The sequence below is a fragment of the Argiope bruennichi genome, chromosome X2 (genome assembly GCF_947563725.1).
Source record: "Argiope bruennichi chromosome X2, qqArgBrue1.1, whole genome shotgun sequence".
Lineage (NCBI taxonomy): Eukaryota > Metazoa > Arthropoda > Arachnida > Araneae > Araneidae > Argiope > Argiope bruennichi.
In genome coordinates, this window is record NC_079163.1 from 44,148,326 (window position 1) to 44,168,972 (window position 20,647).

The following is a 20,647-nucleotide window of genomic DNA, read 5'->3' on the forward strand; positions in this document are numbered from 1 at the left end:
TTATTATACAACCGATATCGACGTTTAAAGGACAGCCTGACGCGCACAAACATATCAGAAGTGCTTGCGATTTCTCCAGCAGCGACAACGATCCGTGCTACGAGATCTTCCACTGTATCCAAAGATGTCTGATAAACAAGAGTTTTCATGTGGCCCCAGAAAAAGAAAGTACGAAAGTTGAGGTACGAGGAACGTGAAGGCCAATCAATTGGAGGCTCCGCCGCTTCCAATTCACCTTCCAGGATATGTATAATCTAGGTAGTTACGCACAAAAATCGAAAAATGCGCTGGTGCACCATCATGCATTAACCACATGTTCTGGCTTGCAGTGATCGGTACTCCCTGCAGTAAATTCGGAAGGACGTGCTGCAAGAAAACTAGGTACTTTGTGCCACTAAGGCCTTCGGGCATAAGATACGTTCCCAACAGATGATCTCCGAGAATTCCTGCTTAGATGTTAATACTAAATTTGTGTTGCACGTTCGACGAGATAGTGATATGCGAATTTTCGGATGATCAAATATGTGCATTGTGCATGTTGAAGACGTCTCCTCTAGTTAAGCAGGCATCATCTGAGAATAAAATTATTGCAGCATCTTCCTGTGTGGCACCAAGCATCCAGCGTGCCACTCCATCCGACGTGGGAAATCGTTATCGCATAGGAGTTGGGCGTTCTGCAAGTGGAAGGGGTACATGTTTTCAATCGGCAAAGCGCTGCAAAACTCGGTTTTCTGTTTCAGGTGTGTGCGCACACTGCGTTCTTGCCCTGCATTTGGTCTCGTTATTTGAAGAATCCTGTTCTCCCGCAACCGTCGATCAATATTTCCAAAGGTGCTGTAGTGTGGACAACGCCTATGGATATTGCTCTTGGTATATTCTTTGTGCTAAGCGTCCATTACCATCCGCTCGGCCTTAAATTAAATGCATATCCGCATATTCGTCATTCGTGAAATCTGATATGTTGTTTGCGAATGAAACTTATCAACTATCAATTCTGCATTGCTCTGTAATGAATACAAGCTGCTTTTATACTCTTCGAACCATCAGTTTGGCAATGCTCGCTGCTTTTATATTCCTAGAACGCATGGAAAATTTACATACGAGAAAGTTTCTACTTCTCGACTACCTTATTCCAAATCCTCGCATTCATAGGGCCATTCTTTTCGCCAGGTTAATTCTCTCTTCGATGTCTGTTTTTACGATTTTCTCAGAATAAACGTCTCCTGCGACCCTATGTTTTATGATAATTTTTCATCTCCTTAATGCCTACTATCACTTCTCTAAATTTACCTTTTGCATTTGGGAACACCCTCTGTAAACATCGGTGCCTATTTCATCGATGTTTCCCGGCAAACATTTTAGTTTTATTTGGATATCTTAAATCCTCCTCAGTTTTCACAATACTGACTTATATCAAATTAAAGAGTATGAAATTCCTTATATTTTCAAGTTTTTATTTTTCTTAAAGTTTTAATATTTTTGCAGATAAGGGTTCTAAACTACTTTTTGGTTTTTAATAATTTACGACCCCCTGGTTCATCAAAGCGGCGTGTTACTTGCATGAAAAATAGCCTTTAAAAATGTGCTTTCACTTAATATAAATTCATAGTTGAATCACCATTTGTTATTTTTTTATTAATTTTTTACAGTTTCCAACAGTTCTCCGACTCCTTATATTTTTGCGATTTTCACCCCCTAAACGTCGTTTGGGACCCCATGTTATATGGTGATTCTTTATCCTCCTGATGCCTGATATGACCCCTCTGAGTTTGTCGGTCGAATTCGGCAACACCCTGTATATATTATTGATTTGGAGTGAATGTTTAAATTATATTGCATGTAGTATTTGCTAATAGCTAGGATGAGAAAAGTCTTTAGGGAAAAATAAAAAAGGAAAGGAAATTAATTTGTCTACACTTTTTTAAATATACATAATTAGAAAATGTTTATTGTTTAATAATTTTTCTATCTGGTATTTTAACTACAAAATTTTAGAATCTTTAACTGTTTTTGATAAACTACTAAATGTGCTGTTATTGCAGTTTTAATGCATTTGTTATTTGCTAATCATTCTCAATAACATACCATATTTTTTTTGTTAAATTAAAATGATTCTTCTTCCTCCATGTTAACACATTCGATGGGAGGATAAATAAGAGCTTATATAATATTTTAAATAAAAGTCTTAATTTGTTTTACTAATTTATATTTTTAATAACTTTATAAATATTAATTGTGCATACATTCGTTCTTTTTCCTTCACTTTTCTAAAATGTAATTTAACTTCTTTCATTTATCTACATTATTAAATAGTTTATAAGAAGTTGTCTTAAGTCGCAGAACCTTAATTCTATAATAAAAAGGAAGCATGTTTGGAATGATCTGAGTCTTGTATGTTGTTTGAACATTGAAATTGCCTTGCTTGCATCCTATGGGGGAAAAAAATGCAAATAATTGTAATCCAACCTCACAAATTTTTCTTTAAAATTTTTCCATAGGAAAGATTTGATTTATTGATAGTGCAACTGTAGTTTGTTTGAATTCTTCAGTCGCCATGTGTATAGACAAATGTTTACTTTGTTTTTGCACTAGCTATTATTTCTAAAAAAAATATAATCAATTGATTAATTTTAGAATTCTTGTTTTCTCTGTTAGTAGTTTTGTAGCAGTTTATTTCATGTGGTTGAATCAATTTGGGTCTTCGAAAATGTTGCACTTTTATTTTGTGTCTCCAAATTGTTGAGGAAGGAGAGATTTTTAGCTTTTAATTACTAAGGAAGGGATTGTAATCATCCCTTTCATTCTCATTAATTTATGAAGTTGCTGAACATTTGCAATCTTTAAAAACAAAGTTATTATATTATCAGATGTTTCTAATGAAATGTCGATTAGTGAGCTCTAAACTGCTGAAGATTCAAAAAATTATTACATACTCAAGTATATTATTTAATGTTAATCCTTGAAATTGTGTAATTACTTTGATTGTCACAGTATTTCTGTATTTGCTAAAGATTTATAGATACTTTTTACAGTTCTGTAAGATAAATAAATAAATAAATCTTATTTAATATACTTTGATTATGTTATATGCAGACATGACTCATTTCTGTATGTACTTGGATTTCAGTTTATCCGGATTCAAATTTTAAGTTTTTTTAATGTAACAATTCTGTTGTATTTTTAATATCTCAAGCGTTTTTTAAATTTAAATTTATTCATTTTATTGTTCAATTAATCATTCTAATTTTTACTTCTTGGCGTTTATGTTTGACATAATTTATTATTTTATGAAATTCAGTTTTTCTTCCAAGCCTGTGTGATATCTGATATTTTATTAAATTTCTTCATATCTGGAGCTCAAGTTGAAATACAATTCTTAAGCCGTATGAATGTAGTAAGACGTAAAATATTTTTAATTTAATAAAACATTTTGTAATTATTTTCAGAGAATTTCCTTGATCAGTAGTTTTGGTGCTACTCTGTTCTTAGGACGATATGCTGCTATCGATCTGAGTGATGGTTCTGGTATGAACTTATTGGACATTAATACAAAAGATTGGTCTGAAGTATGCCTGGAGGTATTCATTAATATGTTTTAAGCAACAAATCCTTTATATATTTACATAGTAAGATTGTTGAATGCTGTTATTTGAATGCAATCAATTAAAATAAAATTGGAAATGAATGCATGTGTTAAGAAAAATTTCCTGACATACATATTAAGAAATATCTGACTCATTAATTTTTTTTTTTTTTTTTTTTTGTAGTCAAGTGTTTTCTTTCTGTCACCATTTTAAAACTGTGCCTCATTTTGACGTTTCTTAATATCTGTAATTCGAATGGACTACCTACAGATCTAAAAGATGTCACATATTAAATTTTTTACGAAAAATAGACACAATTTTTTTTATTTTTTATGTCAGGAAGTACTAAAATATTATAAATAATAAAATAATTTATAATAAAAGTAATTAATATTCAGTGCGTAATAAGACTACTAATAAACCTGTAAGAGTTAATATTCTGTGCTGTAAGAGTAAAGGAAAGGTTTGTAAAAGGAAAAAATTACTGAAATTAAAGAAATTCTGCATTTAAAGCCATGTCATGATGTAAAAGTATTTAATAACATTGATACAATAAGTTATTCACTGAATTTGCTATTACTGAAAAATTTGATTTTATACTAAGCATACCAGGATATCTTTAATATGTATCTGTGATCTCAGCTTATAACTTTTCAAAGCAACTAACACATTTATGATTAAAACTTATTCCCACATGTTGCAGTGAGCTTCACTAGTCAAAAAAAAAATTTACATTTGTGTTCATAATTTTTAAGAATTTAATAAGTTGAAATGTTTTTTTAAATTTAAAATCTCACTGTAATTATCTCGCAGTTGTGATTATAAAATTGAGATAAGAAATTAATTTATTAATTTTTTAAATACAATTTACAAAATTATAAATCAATTCTAAAATGTCAGTTTCAATAAATTACTTGCAAAATTATTGAAATTAGTATTATATTTTTAGTGCTTCTTATTAAGCTGAGTAAATTTTAGTACTGCTATATCTGTATTTAGTTTCTCTTAAGACACGCTTTTATAAGGTTGTATTCACTATAACTTCCTTCAGAACTGATGCATTTTATTACTTTTATTTACTCTTACATTAAGCTGTAGTAAAAAAATATTTAAATTTTTATTCTCAATCACTCATTTTAATGATTTTTTTAATTATTATTGCAGGCATGTGCACCTTCTTTAAGAAAAAAATTGGGACAACCAGTGCCAGCATGTACTGTTTTGGTATTGTTAAAAGATTTTGTTTTAGTTATTGCTATAGCGATCAAATTAATCTGCAATTTGATAATTATTAAACTATTTACGAAATTGTACTTTAGAGGAATCATAATTTAGTGAGTTGTTTATTATATTCCTGATTATATGTGATATATCTTTTTTTAAAAAAATTCATTTAGCTTATTCTCTTATTTTATTTTTAATGTTGCTTAAATGAGGGTTGTCACTCAAATCTGGGGAAAAATTCCTTGTGTTTTCTCTTTACATATATTCACGATAAGAGGAAATGGAAGAATAGCACTCGTGCTAGTTATGATGGAATATGCTTTTAAGGAGTGGCGGAAACAAGAAAAAAACTCAACATTATAATAATAGCATATTAAAAGAAGGTTTATATTTACATACAGACATTTTTTTTCTTTATTTATTATCTAGAATTTAGCAAGACAAAATTTGCATAGTAACAAAGGAGAGGCAGAATATATTACCTCTCATGCACTTTAATTGTAAGTCACACAAAATTAAGGAGTCGGGTGAAATAAAATACAAAACATTTTTGTTATGGTAAAATCATTTAGTTATTACTTAACATAAACATTATAAAGCAAGTTACTTTTATTATTTATTCATTTTTTGCCAATTCAAGTATGTGGATATCAACTTCTGTCCATCAGCCATATGTTTCATGGAGCTAATGCACCTACTCTATCACAAATAAAGTGCAAGATTTTTGTACTTGTCTAACATACACTCTTTAGCTATTTCACTTTCAGTGAACTATGTGGAAATATTTTCGATATATCATTAAATGTATTAGAGGACGAATGTGACGCAACAAGTTTTAATGCCCATCAATTTTCAGCTTTAAATTATTGTTCTTGAACTAAAGAGTTCGAAATCGTTTTGTTTTCGGACTTTAAATTTGACGTTACCTGTTTCGACGTGTCATCTTTTCCTGTATTCTTTTTAGATACTAAGTCCAGCATCAATGATGACTCTTTTAAACTAGCACGCAGTCTGATATGTTTTCTTCTATTGGTGCCTTTAGTAAAGTGCCTGTTTTCCCATATTACTTAGGCATATTATCTTCTTACAAAGCGAGCAGTACGGAACAAATGGATTTTGCAGAACTTTTCGAACCCATTAGCAAAATCAAGATTAATTTTTTTTCCCCGTTCAATTTTTATTAAATATGAATTTTGAGTTTTGTTTTGTAAAAAATCTTTTAATCTGCTTTGAATAAGCTCACAGTTTCTGAAATAACAAACAAACCATTCAATAAATTCAGGTATGGTAGATTAAACATCACCGCGCTGCTTCCGCAGATTGAATGTTGCTAATCTTACTAGGTAAATGTATTCTATCCATTCACGCAGTTACAGAAGTCTCGTTCATGCTTATTAGCTGCAATTCAAGAATCTCGTAAAAAAAAAAAAAAAAAAAAAAAAAACTGTCTCGCAAGTTGGAAATTGAATGGTCTGAACAGAAAAAAAAGTGGTGAGTTTCCGCGTTAAACAATTACGAATGGTATTGTTTCAATTTTGGTAACTATGATTACGATTTTTTTAATCTGTAGAGATCGGCATTTTTTAGATGCAAAAAAATAACTAAGAAATATAAAATTCCCTCTATTTTCCGAGATTTTATGAAAATGCCCTGCATTTTCCCGGTTTTTTAGATAATTTTTAAATTCCTTGTGCTTTTTCGGTGGCTTGGCAACTCTGTTAAATATTTAACAAAATATGTATATCTAGCATTTTTTATGCCATTCAATTTAGTTTTTTAAATCATGACCGCAAATTTAAAATCTAAATTAATTGATAGAATATAGATATCAAGTTGCATTAATGAAAATTTAAGGCTATTGATAATAGTGAGAGATTATTCTAGATAATGTAAGTGATTTAATTTAAGTAAGTTAAGAACTTTTCCCCTGAAGTACTTATTGCATTTATTAATTCATTAAAAACTAGTTTTGAAATTCATTAAATGCTATTAATTTGAAATATGCTAATAAATAAATGAAATACCTAATAGTGGCTTAAATGCATCATTTCTTCTGTAGTTTTTCTTTTAGACTGTTCTGCCAAATATGGTATTGCATCACCGAGAAGAAATATTTAAACATTCTTCTGTGTTTAGGAGCATTATTATGTTGCAGATTTTATGTTTGGTTAATGATTACAATTAGACGATTGTATCAGTACTGCTTTGTTGCCTCAGCTACTATGCTTTTACATTTTGTTTAGTATCTGTGAAATATTTTCTACCTTAATTATATCGCTTTTTTGCATATATATCATACTTTAAACATTGCCTTTTTTGTTTTTTCCTGCTTCCAGGGTTCTGTGTCACCTTATTTTATAGAACGTTATGGCTTTTCTGAAAACTGCAAAGTAGTTGCATTTACAGGTGATAATCCAGGTATGTAAATTCATGGAAGTAAATATATAGATATGGAATTTGTTGCTTTTTATTTTTATTTATTTGCTTATCTAATTTGTTAATAATAATATGAATACATTTGAACTACATTTTCCTGAAATATTGTGTAATAGTATCTGTTTTTATAATTCCTTTGTTTTCTGTCTTATATCAAGCTTTTAATTATCTCATTTAGCTACAAAATAAAATAAAAAAACCTTAAATTTTCAAAAATTAAGGTGATTGCTTTAAATTCTCTAATGATATATTAACTTCTTCTGCATGATTTATTTATTTAAAGTTTGCTTATTTCTGATTTCTAAGAATGAAAACTCCATCAAAATAATTTGACCTTATGATTTGCTGTTTTTTAAAAAAGAAATTTGTGTCAGACAAGAAGCTTTTATTTTTATGTTAGGTTGGCTGTATAATTAGTCTAAATGATAATTTTTGTTTGAATATAGCATTAAATTGAAACTTTCGGAACCTAGTCTACATTCATTATAAAATCTGTATGTAATAAATTATGTCCATAAATGTGATTGATTAGTGCTGGTATTCTCTGAAATTTAAAAAGAAAAAAAACTTGAAATGCTGGCTTACAGAGATTCATGAATTATTACATTCTCACTTATATGATAAAAAATAATTGTAGAATCATTTTTTAATCTTATCTTTTTATTTAAAACCGTTTTTTGAATTAAAGAGCAGTAAATAAAGATTTCTTTAAGAATCAGGTAAGTTTTCCTAAAATAGCAACTAAAAGAATCTCCTTGAAAATTTATTGTAAAAATATTTTTTCCTTTTTAACTCCATCTGTATTTCTGAATTTTGTTAAATTTTTTTTGAAGAATTAAGGTGTTTTTTTTAATTACAAAATGGAATGTTTGAAAAATTTAAATTATACTTTCATTTTATGTATAAAAATGATATATGAAATGATGTTCCTGGATCTAAATATGTTTTTAACCCTTAACTGGGGAGGTGAAATTTTAGGACTTAACTGGGGAAGTGCGGTCTACGAGACCGCATTTCATTTACACTCAAATTAAATTTTTTAATGAATGTATTAGTATGAAAAACTACCAATATATTTTACAGATATTTTTCTTGATATATACATATGTTTTAGAAATTTTTCAAAATATATTATCATTGAAAAAAGTAAATGCGTTGGAACATACATTTTCTCCTTAAATTGCATGTTACAATAAATAATATTCTTGAAAAAGTATATTACTTTTTACTTTTTAAATCATATTTATTTTTACAGTATATGAAGGTATATAGAAAACAATATAATGTAAAAATCGGCAATTATATGAAAAATAAAAAAATTGACAAAAGGTAAAATTGGCCCTTTTATTATCGGTTTGTGTGACTTTCATAGCGCGGTTTTCTAGGGCATTTTAAACATATAAGTTAAGGACTAGTATAAAAATCAACCTATAAATTCTGTATATATATATCTCTTGATATATTAATATATTTTATAAATTTTTCAAAATACATTATCACTAGAAAAATTAATTATGTTTGAGCATACATATGAAAATCAGTTGAATGCGAACTTTCATCAAAAAAGTCTTCTATACAATTATTCTTATCACTAAAACCACTTTCTGCTCCATTTAAAAGTGTCTGGAGCACTGCTTCATAATAGGATCAGCAAACTGTATGATATTTCGGGCCTACGTTTTAGCGCTATCTGCTAAGCCTTGTTCATCACTGGGTCACTAACAGGGAGATGCGGTCTTAGAGACCGCACTCGAAGAAATAACTGAATTATTTAAAAAAGCATCTGCTGAAATCGGTTGAAAAAGTGCACGTGTATTGAAGGTCACAAAACAATAAGCTACAGGGTCAATCCATTCAATTGAGCTAAAAATAGAATAGGGGTGACAGAAAATCCATCGCTAGCGGTCTCACAGACCGTACGTCTCCAGTTAAGGGTTAAAAAATATTTTTAAAATAGAAGTCTGCTTTTTACATAGCTGTTTTGAAGAAAATATTTATTTAATGATTTTTAGTCTTGTAATTCTTACTGATGTTTTGCTCAAAACTGCAAGACTATCTTAATTCTTTGTTTTATTATTCAGTATTGATTTTAGTTGTCAAATTATAGCCTTCATTTTGAAAAACCTTAGTAGATGACGCCATAAAATTTTTTCATATGGTTCATTATTACATTCTTCTTTAATTAAATAGTAAGTTTCTTAAATAATGGATGAACAGTTTTAATATTTGATATAGGCATTTGGAAAATGTTAGCCAATAAAAAAACTTTAAAATATAAGACTTAGGGGTAAATTTGATAAATTATCTTCTGACTTTATTGCATTTTGCTTAAAGTGTAAACTTTTATGTGTTAAAAACTTTTTTTTTTCATTTTTTATAAATATTTTTACTTTGATATGCAGTTCTGGTTTCCTCCACTTTGTGTATGATATGTCAGTAAGAAAGATCGTAATTTTCTACGAATCTTTTGTTATAAATTAACATGTATCTGAAAGATAGATATTTACGGACAAAAAGAACCCAAATTATTAATTCCATTTTTATTCTCCAATCTTTTCAAGCGGAAGTTTCCCATATTTCAATTGTAATAGTTAAAATTAAGTTGAATACCGAGACATAGATATTGTCAGTGGCTAGTGGAAGTTCGTCTTGTTTTTACCAAAGCCAGAAGCAGAAAATTGCCAATATTCTGTAGCTTACCTTTAGAAAAATCTAAAAAATAGGAGCAGCGTTAAATATGGACCATTGGGAGGATGAGGAGAGAGAAAAACCCTGGAGTTATCAAAACTGTAACTTCGTCATTGTGATTAATCATAGATGATATATTTACTTTAATGATATAGTTGCTGATTATTTAAAATCATTATTTAGATTCAGTGTTTTTAAAGTGAAGCTAGCTATTATTTATATGTAACTTTATAATAGTGTAATGTGAAGTTGTAATAATAAAAGATAAAAACATTTACCTGTGAAAATCACGAGACGCATCGGAAAATAAACCATTTTCCATCCCGTGGAAATCGCGGTATAGGCACTTGTTGAGTTAACATCTGTGGGGAAAACTTGATTTTAACATATTCCTTTCATTAAATACTTACATCTAATGAAAGATTTTATCACATATTTATGCATATACTGCATAATATGCACATATTTATGCATAACATGTTAGTTTGGATGTGATGGGTAACTTTTGAACTTAATTTTTATAATTTCTTTACAGCTTCTTTAGCTGGAACACAAATGAATAAAGAAGACATGGCAATAAGCTTAGGCACAAGTGATACTGTGTTTTTATGGCTTACAGATCCAAAGCCATCTTTATCAGGGCACATTTTATGTAACCCCATTAACAGCAAAGAATTCATGGCTTTATTGTGGTGAGTTTCTATAGGGAATAATATATTTGTATGTAATAGTTACTAATTAATATACGATTTAAAAATAATTTCCTAATTACTTGAACTCTGGCTTCATTTTAATTCCTGATTTGCACAGGCTATTATTATCCCACAGAATCAAAATATGTTGCTTTTCAAAAACTATGTTTCAAAATAATTCCCTAGAATCTTTCCTTCCTTCTTTCTCCTTCTTCAGTTTGCTACACCATGCTCGTCACGGCTTCTAAAAAGAAATCTTGATGGCAGATGAAAGTTCCACTATTTCTTTAAATCATGAATAATAAAAATTGTAAATGAACTCCACATATACATCTTCAAAAGATGTTTTACACACACCTATAAATGTATATGATTTGGGCATCTTTTGTAATTTTTCTTTTTACTAAATAGTAATTTAGAAATTAACTTGCTTTCCAAACAATGCAAGAGAACATGCATATTTATAGATTATTATTTAATTGTGCACTTAAGCAGATAATACATTTTTATTTCTTCTGTTTATTTCATAGCAAGTGATGTTTTTAATTAATACTAATTGTTGGATATTTTGAAATTTTTAAAAACTAAACTTGATTTCCGATCCGAGGTGCAAAATGTCTCTGTTAATTTGACTTTCCCAGCCATGATCTCAAGTGATTCGAACCTGATCTTCACGTGGTTTTTTATACTGTGACTAGCAACAATTCAGACGAAAGGAACATTTGTAAAGGTTGCAGATATAGAAAGAGGGTGAAACGTGTACGAGGTCGGGGTTGTTTTGCAGTAACAAAATATGGTAGAGTAGTATGTATACTTATTGATTTTCTTTACTTTTCTTTCAAATTAGATTGTGTTTTATTTTATTGTTAGTAAATCATTTAAAGAAAGAAAGAAAAACTGATCTGGTATGTGAGCCACCTTTACGACAGTTCATTGTGAACTAACTCTGCTGAAACTTGTCTTGGACAACAAAAGAGTTATGGACCCAGCTCACACCGTTTGTAAAGGTAGGCTACGCAGTTTCGAAGCATTTCCAGTTTTTTATGAGTTCCAGTTCCTTGATTATTAGATTAATTGGTATAATAGCTGGCAAGAGTAGTAAGAGATGGAAATTAATAATTCAGTTCCAGTTCTTACTCAGAATAATTGGAACATGTGGAAGCGTGACTTGTAAGTCATACTTATGCACAATGGATGATGACAATTTATTATAAAGACTGAAACAGTGGATCTTGATGTAGGATCAACCTACAAAGAAAAGTATGTTTTCCAGCTTTGTAAGGATACAACCTATACTCTCATCTACTCAATTATAAGTCCTGAACTTAAAAGTCTGATTTCTGAAACAACTGATGGTGCAGTAGTGGGGAAGATACTAAAAGAACATTTTGAGCCTATGACGAGAGCAAGGGTAATCCAGCTACTAGATGAATTCTTCAGCACCGAGTATCAACCAGGAAAGGATGTTTGAATTTTTCTATGTCGAGTAAAGACAGAGGTAGCTAGGCTACAAGAGATAGGCGCTTAAAGTGGACGACCTATATCTAGTCTTTCAGATGATCAGGTACCTTCCTCAAGAATTCCAGTCAATGGTTCAACATATCTACAGATGGAAAGATGAGGAATTTACTGCTAGCAGGATAGAGGGAGAATTGATACTAGAAGCCAACCGTTTACAGCTCATGATGCAAGATCTCGACAAAACGGAGGCCATTTTCTTTAGCGGTGCTTCAATCTCTGGGAAATGGAATGCAATTCCTGATGGCACGGTTGTAGTTCCTGGAGTTTCTAGTGGAAATTATTTGAATCAGAAAAAGGACGGCAAAGTATTTCTTAAACAAAGTAAGATTATAAAAAGGGACTATTAAGAAAATAGGTCCTTGTTTCCAGTGCAAAAATTATGACCATCTTAAGGTAAATTGTAAGGATAAGAAGTCTCGTCAAAAGTTTCTTAATGAAAATTTTAATACAGAGTTTAAGATAAAATTTAATGAAGCAGAATGCAGCTTGATAGAAATAAATGCTCAGTCAGAAACCAGCTGTAACTTATCCGAGGAATACTCGGAAGAAGGGGTTTAGGTAATAGATACGAGTGCAACGACCCGTTTTTGCAATGATAAAAGTTTATTTTTAGATATTAGGACAGTTATGGAGATGCAAATGTTGTTAGCCACTGGAGATAAAGAATGTACGATAGAAGGGATCGGAACAATAAGATTTGTGTTTACATATAAATATTCCTTTAATGAGATAACTTTGTCGGATGTTTTATATAAAGATTCCTGTAATGAGGTAACTTTGTCATATGTTTTTATATAAACCCAAGTTGAGGAGAAATTTATTATAGGTTCTAGGTTAGAAAAGAAAGGCGCACATTCTGTGGGTTTCTAAAAGAAAAATTAACATTTATAATAATGATTGGAATAAATTATTCTTGGCTGAACGCCGGGAAAACTTGTATTTCTTTAAACTAACAGAGTATGTTACCTCAGAACCTAAAGAGACAAATTCTGTTAGTGATGTAAGCAATAAAACAAAGAATGAATCAATTCCATTTGGCACGAACGTTTTTGACATATCAATAACGAATACCTTAGGAAAAATAGCAAAAATAATAGTGCGAGAGGTCTCCCGAGTGTAATTGATAATAAGCCGCATCGTATTCTATGCAAATTATCTAAATCGAGGAGAATTTCAATTAAAAAGACAGGGTCCGTCAAATCAAAATCACCACTGGAGTTGCTACACATGGACGTTTGTGGACCAATGCCAATTTTGAGCCAATGTGCGAATAAACATTTTTTTACAATAATAGACGATTTTTCTATTCCCAATTAGGAAAAAGTCTGAGGTATTTCATACCTTCTTGAGATTTCAGAGAGGGCCAAAACGGTTTGTAGATAGAAAAATAGTCTTGGTCAAGACTGATGGATGACTAGAATTCTGCAATAAAGATGTTGACAACTTCTTAGAGGAACTACGTGTAAATCCTGAGAAAACAAAACCTTATACATCCGAACAAAACGATGTTGCGGAAAGGTATAATTTAACAGCTTTAGATGGAGTTAAAGCATTATTAAAATGTAATGGAGTAGAGCAAAAATTTTTGGGACGAATCTTTACTTTTCTTGACATATATTTGGAACAGAGTGTGTCACAAAGACAGTTATAAAACTCCGCTCGAAAAATATTCGGGTAAAAAGCCATCGGTATCGTATTTTAAACTTTTGGCTGTTTAACATATGTTGGTGTGCCCAAACAAATTAGGAAGAAACCAGATATGCGAGCCAAACTAGACATAGTGATGGGTTATTCTTTGTATGCCATCATTATGCCTAGGTTATCGATATGGATGAAGGACGAAAACAAATTAATTGAAACCATTGATGTACGGTTTGATGAGAATATTAAAGAGTTTGACGCAAGACAAAACTCGAATCGATGCCCCAAGTTTAATTTTACGATCTCTGATTACTCAGGTGAAGAAGATGAATTTAATACAGTTATAGATTCATTATTTGGTAGTTTAATTCCAGAAAGAAGTTCAGAATCTCTCTTTACATCACGCGAAAAACTTAGTGCATCTACCGATATTAGCTTAATCCCATGTTCAGAGATTAAGTGGATTCGAAAAACGGGACGAGAAGTTACTAGAGCAAATATTTATTATAGAATTGAAGGTGCAGTAACCCGTTTAAAAACATTTAACGAAATAGAACGGTGTTGTAGAGATCACAAAATTAATTTTGATACAAATTTCTTTGATTTTAGTAAGGCAAATACCAAATCCGAAATTCTATCGAATTCTGCTGCAAGTTATCAAAAAGCTAATGTAGTTGAAGTGAGAATTCCCACCTGTTACCAACAGGCAATTAGATCCAGAGAAACGTCCGAATGAAGTGATGCAATGGATAAGGAAATCAAAGTAATGATCGAGCATAAAGTTTGGGATTTGATTGATCTTCCTGAAAATGTGAAAGTGTTGGGAAATCGCTGGGTTTACACAATTAAACGTGATGAAAATAACAAAATGTTGAGATACAAGGCACGTTTAGTGGCTCTGGTTAATATTCAATCAAAAGGATAATCTTTTGAAGAGATGTACATTCCAGTCGTAAACTTTTCTATTGTAAGACTATTTATTTCTATCTATATATTTGTGGAAATGGGCTCATGTTCAAGTGGACATAAATGATGCTTATATATATGTTAATTTAGATGCAAGAAGATTCATGAAACAACTAACTGGATATGAAACAGAACCACTTAAAGTTTATCTGTTACGAAAGGCAATGTACGATCTTCATTAAAGTGGCCGCCGATGGTTATTAGAGTTGGAAGATATTTTAATTAAATTAAAATTTAAAAAGTTAGATTAGTGTAATTGTGTATATACTTTTAAAAGATTTAAGATTTAAATTGTAAATTATGTATTAAATTTACCGCAAGACAATTTTGATATAAAAATATTGGGAAGAACAAAGAAACTTTTAGGGATAGAGCTCAAGGAAATAGTTTATAAACAAAATGTCTTATATTGAATTAATTTTTAGTTAGTTCCCTACCCATATCAAAAGGTCAAATTCTTTCTAGATTTCATTCACCTAAGACTAGCAAAGAATTGTAAGATTTTCCATATTAAAATTTCATCGGCTCTTTAACATTTATTGCTGTTCGAGCAAGGCCGGATATCATGTTCACAGTAAATCTCAGGTCTCAGTTTCAATCCAGCCCAGGTATAAAACAGTGGAATTGTTTGTTGAGGTTATTAGGTTATTTGAAATACACACAGTTACATGTTTTAGCTTTCAAGAATTAAATCTTTTAAAATTGAAATGTTTTTCAGATTCGGATTTTTCAACAAATTGAGATGATAGAGTATCAATAAGAGGTTTTTATAACTTTTATTGATGAAACCTTTATCTCATGGCGAACTTTTAAACAAAAATCAATTAGTTCATCTTCTACGGAAGCTGAGTATTTTGCTCTAACAGATGCAGCAAAAGAATTTATATTCTTAAAGAACGTATTGAATAATGAAAGTTTATTTCCAAATTAATAGTGTATAAAGCCACCATAAATTTCTTGAAGTCGCATGCTGAAAATTATAGGACGAAACACATTGACGACCGTTACCATTTTTGAGAAATTTAATTCATGAGAGGGTATTTAAGATTCAATATGTTAACATTAAAATTAATTTGGCAAATGTAGTCATTATGGTTAAGAATAAATTGTTAAAATTTTGTAGAAAAATCTTTTCTATTTAAGATAGTTTTTTTGTTTGTTTGTTTGTTTTTTTCTTGTCTTTTACAACGCAAAAATGTAATTTTTGTAGAGTATTATCTATTCACAAATAAATAACATAAAAATTTTATAAATGTTGATTTGTAAGGGATCTCGGTGTGGAGAATCTTAAAAAAAAAAAAAAAAGGGGGAGGGGGAGGGCGCTTGATGGATATTTTGAATTTTTTTTTTTTTTAACTAAACTCGATTTTGGATCCGAGGTGCATAGTGTCTGTTTTTTGATTTTCCGAGCCATGATCTCAACTGATTCGATCTCGATCTGCACGTGCTTTCATACTGCGACTGGCAATAATTCAGGTGAAAGGATGATTTATAAAGGTTGTAGTTATGGAAAGAGGGTGAAACTTGTACGAGATCGGAGTTGTATTGCAGTAACAAAAAATATTACAATAATATGTATGCTTATTGTTTTTTACTTTTATTTCAAATTGTACTTTGTTTTATTTTATTGTTAATAAATCATTTTAAAGAAAAACCTGATTTCGTATTTGAACCACTTTTACGACAGTTCTTTTTGAACTAACTCTGCTAAAACTTGTCTTGGACAACGCTAATCACCATGTTAAATTTCACTTGTTATTCACTGATTGTTATTATTACAATCATAAAAAAAAAAATTCTTATTTAGTGTACGCAATATGCTCTGTGTACATCAATTTGGTAATTTTTTTTTTGTTTATAATTTTAAATGTGATTATGCTATCAATTGAATAAGAATTAATTCTGTGACCAGAAATTTTCTTCATTGTGCTGCTAAACAAGTCCTCATTTCTTTTATAGTTTTAAAAATGGATCGCTTACTAGAGAGAGAATAAGAGATGAATGTGCTGAAGGTTCATGGGAATTATTCAACGATATTTTAGAAAGTACGCCTCGTGGAAATTTTGGCAACATAGGTAAGTTTTATAAACTCAGAATATTTTTAAGTTGATTTATCGAATGTGTATTAATTTGTATAATTTTTACTCAAATTTTCATTTCAAATTTCAGGTATGTTCTTTGATTTGATGGAGATTCTTCCAACTGTGATTGGGGACTTCAGATTCAATAAAAATAATGAATCGGTGAGTTCAAAGACCAATGATAAGCTGATTATTCATTTCGGCGATTTAGATAATCTTTCTGCAATTTCTTAAAATTTTTCTTTCTTTTTTGCTATATAAGTGCAGTTTAAAATATCAAGAATTATTTATATTCTGCTGTTATAACGAGTATAAATTTGTATTTGATATCTTGTATATGATATAAAGTTTTGGTAATATGTGCAGGATTTGAATATGACAGATATTTATATAACTGATAATTTAAAATGAGTTGATATTAATGTGATAAATATTTTACTATTGTGTCAAAGGAAAGGTTTGTAATGAAAACTGCATTGAATATCCCTAGGTTGTAACTGTATTTTAATGAAAGAAATAAATCTTAAACCCAGTTATCCATTTTAAAGTAAGATTTCTGTCATATTAATGAATAATTTTGATTATTTCTTATTTAAAATGTTGATAAATACTACATAGAATCTCAAAAGTCTCTATAAATAATTGTATACACATTTAAAAATAGGCTTAGTTTAAAATCGTTGATTCTTGAATAGATGTTAAAAAGAGTTCCATACAATGAAAAAAAAAAAAAAAAAAAAGGACTAATTGTGGTTTTTGTTATGTAGAAGTATCTTAAGGGATTTCAGAGGAAAATAATCTTCTTGAAAAATAATCAAGAACTTAATTGACTAGGACATGCAAAATTTTATTTTGTTATGGTACATTGTGATGAATATTCTTGAAGGAAAATGTTGAAAAAAATTTAATAGCTGTATGTTTATTCTTGAAGAGATCGTAAGAATAACAAAGGGAATTTGTCTCATCATTACTTTGATTTTCATTGGAAATAATAAATTAATATTGCATCTTTTATTTTTTAATAATTGATATTTATATATCTTATACTTAGTATTTATATATCTGATATTAAAGGATTAATACTTCAATGCATTATTTTGCTTTTCTATTCAATTTATTATAGTGATTAATTATACAATCAGTAGTTTCATTTAAACTAAGTTTATTCAAAATTTGAAGTATTTATTCACATTTTTTATTTATTTAATTTTTTGTTATTTTTATTGCAACAATTGCTTTATATTGTCCCATCTTAAATTTTTAGTTCATCATAGCCTTTCAATTTTTATTATTTTTATTTTTAGTTTATTCAAATAAAATTCTGATTGCTTTGTACAGGTACAACGATTTTCAAAAGAAGTTGAAGTAAGAGCTTTGGTTGAAGGACAGTTTCTAGCAAAAAGAGTGCATGCAGAAGATTTTGGATTTAAAATTGGTTATTTACTTTTAATATTCTTTTTATTTTGGAAACTTAATTTACACTTGCCTCCAAAATTTAAGGTACAAGTAAGGTAAGGCTTTCTAAGCTCACAATTAAAAGAATTGTAGTAACATTTAAATTCAGTTTATATTCATGATAATAAAGAACTAAGGCAGAAACAATAACTACCACATTTATTTAAAAAAATTGAGTATTTATATAGGCATGGGAGGAAATGTGAAAAAAAAATCTAACCTTAGTAATTTCGCGTGTAAGTTTTATGCATGACTGTTGATCTTCACTTTTTATTAGCATTTCGTTGACAATAGCCAGGAGAATATAGCAATATCTAGAAGTCGTTTGCCAGTTTTGTTAAGTTAGCGGGTGGTCGGATGGATTGAAATGGGGTTATCGGAAGTTGATGCTGCTAGGCGTCTCACTGTGGTCGTTATGTGGTCAAATGTTTATGGGATCAGTTTCAGTCGAAGGATTCTGTGTCTAGAAGACATGTTTCAGTCCTTCCATCTGTTACAACACCTTTATTTAGTTCTTTCGGCCCGAAGGAGGAGAAACGCTACTGCCCCTAAGCTCATGCCATATAATTTTATAGCAACAGGGACAAGAATCTTTGCTACTACAGCTTGAAGATGGCTTCACAATATAGGTCTGTATGCAAGATTACTAGTTATGTGTCTCTCTTTGAAACCAAGACACAGATCTGTTTGTTGACGCTTAGCAAGAGAGATGGTCTCCTGGACCTGTTAACAAAGGGCTTCTGTACTCTTCGTAGACGTACATTCTGGCCGTCAGATAATCTGGAGGGAACATCGCACCAGACACATCTAATCCAGCATTATTGAAAGTCACTGTTGTAGAGGTGGTGAAATATGGTTTGGGCAGTAATTTCTCTTAGACACTCACCTACATATGTACCGTGGAGGAACTTCGAATGGTATGAGAGATCGAAAATCCATATATCCGTCTATGTGCTACTGCTATTGGTAATGAATTTCGCTTGATGGGCGACCGCACCACATTCGGCTTATTGAGGACTATCTCGAGTGCCACAATATGGAGCGAATGCAATGGCCAGCTCGATTCCCAGACCTGAATCCGCTAGAGCTTCTTTGGGTTTGCCTTCGTAGAGAGGTTGCTGTTTTAAGACCTCCTCCAAAATCAATAGATGAGCTGTAACATAGACCCGTGTCTGGTTTTCGCTTCCCATTTTGGTGTCGATAACTTAATTATTAGCATGGAAAGGCGACACTGCCAATGCATTACTGCTTGGGCACATTCCTTACATTAGAACCCATTTTTTAAATGTTTCCACAACATTTTTTCCACATAAAGCAGAAACTTCATTATCCAAGAATAAAGTTCTCTGCCAATATTGCATTTTTGTTGTTGTAAATCATGCTTGTTTTGCCCTTAAAAAATTTTCTGTGTTGCATTCATTAAAAAAATGTTTAGTGCATGTTTCCTCCTAATTTCTTGTTTCTTTGTTCACTCATTCTCTAATTATTCAGAAAAAAACAGGTTGTACCTTAACTTTTAGAGGCCAGTGTACTCTTATATTTTCTTCTGTACTTTTAATTCTGGTTTTTGTTGAATATATGTAGACATTTATATTCTATATAAAGTTATGCTAATGTAATTTAATAAAGAAGGAGAATATTTATCAGATAAGTGCACATTTATCTTATTTATCTAAATAATTTGTTTTTTTAATGGATAGAATTGTATTATGCATATTTTTTCAATGTTCGTTACATTGTCGCCAAAATTTTAATTTGGAAATATAAAATGTTTTGCTTTAAACAATATTGGTATATTGTATTGACTATCATTTTTTTCTTTAGATTCTTCAGCCAGAATTATTGCAACGGGTGGTGCATCTACTAACAAATCATTAATTCAAGTAATATTTTTAAAGTTTTTTTTATGTTTCAAACTTTCTCAATAATAATAATAATAATATAAAATAAAATAAAATAACTCTTTAAGATTTTAAAGTTTGTTTTTACTTCATGTTAATAAAATTATATTTGCTCTTTGCTATTCCAATAAAACATTTTTTTTTCAAAATGCATAGCTTCTTTAAAAATCCTTAGAGAAGGCTTATTTTTTATTGTTATTATATCTTGAACCTTAAAGTTTTTTGTTTTGTTTTTTAAATTCAGTGTTTATTTTCCTTTTTGAAGATCTTTTATTAATAATTTTCTTATCTGAAGATACAGTAGACTCCCGATTATCCGCGGTGCGGAAATTAAAAGTAACATTTCCTTTAGAGAAACCTGCTAAATAGTTAATGATAGAACACCCAAGTCGGGTGTATCATTCCTCTCTTTTAAAATCGAAACCAGAAAACGCGAATTCAACTCAAACCGAAGAATT

The 20,647-nt window shown here is 30.1% G+C and overlaps 1 protein-coding gene across 2 annotated transcripts in view; it reads left to right on the forward strand.

The window, feature by feature from the left end:
• LOC129960000 (xylulose kinase-like) overlaps positions 1-20,647 on the forward strand; it is a 59,452-nt gene that overhangs the window by 31,971 nt on the left and 6,834 nt on the right. For both annotated transcript variants that reach the window (XM_056072978.1, XM_056072979.1), the window contains 8 exons: positions 3,447-3,578; positions 4,749-4,808; positions 7,145-7,226; positions 10,468-10,624; positions 16,712-16,827; positions 16,922-16,995; positions 18,172-18,268; positions 20,113-20,171. In XM_056072978.1, coding sequence (XP_055928953.1) covers positions 3,447-3,578; positions 4,749-4,808; positions 7,145-7,226; positions 10,468-10,624; positions 16,712-16,827; positions 16,922-16,995; positions 18,172-18,268; positions 20,113-20,171 — 777 coding nt within the window. The remainder of the gene's footprint in view (positions 1-3,446; positions 3,579-4,748; positions 4,809-7,144; positions 7,227-10,467; positions 10,625-16,711; positions 16,828-16,921; positions 16,996-18,171; positions 18,269-20,112; positions 20,172-20,647) is intronic.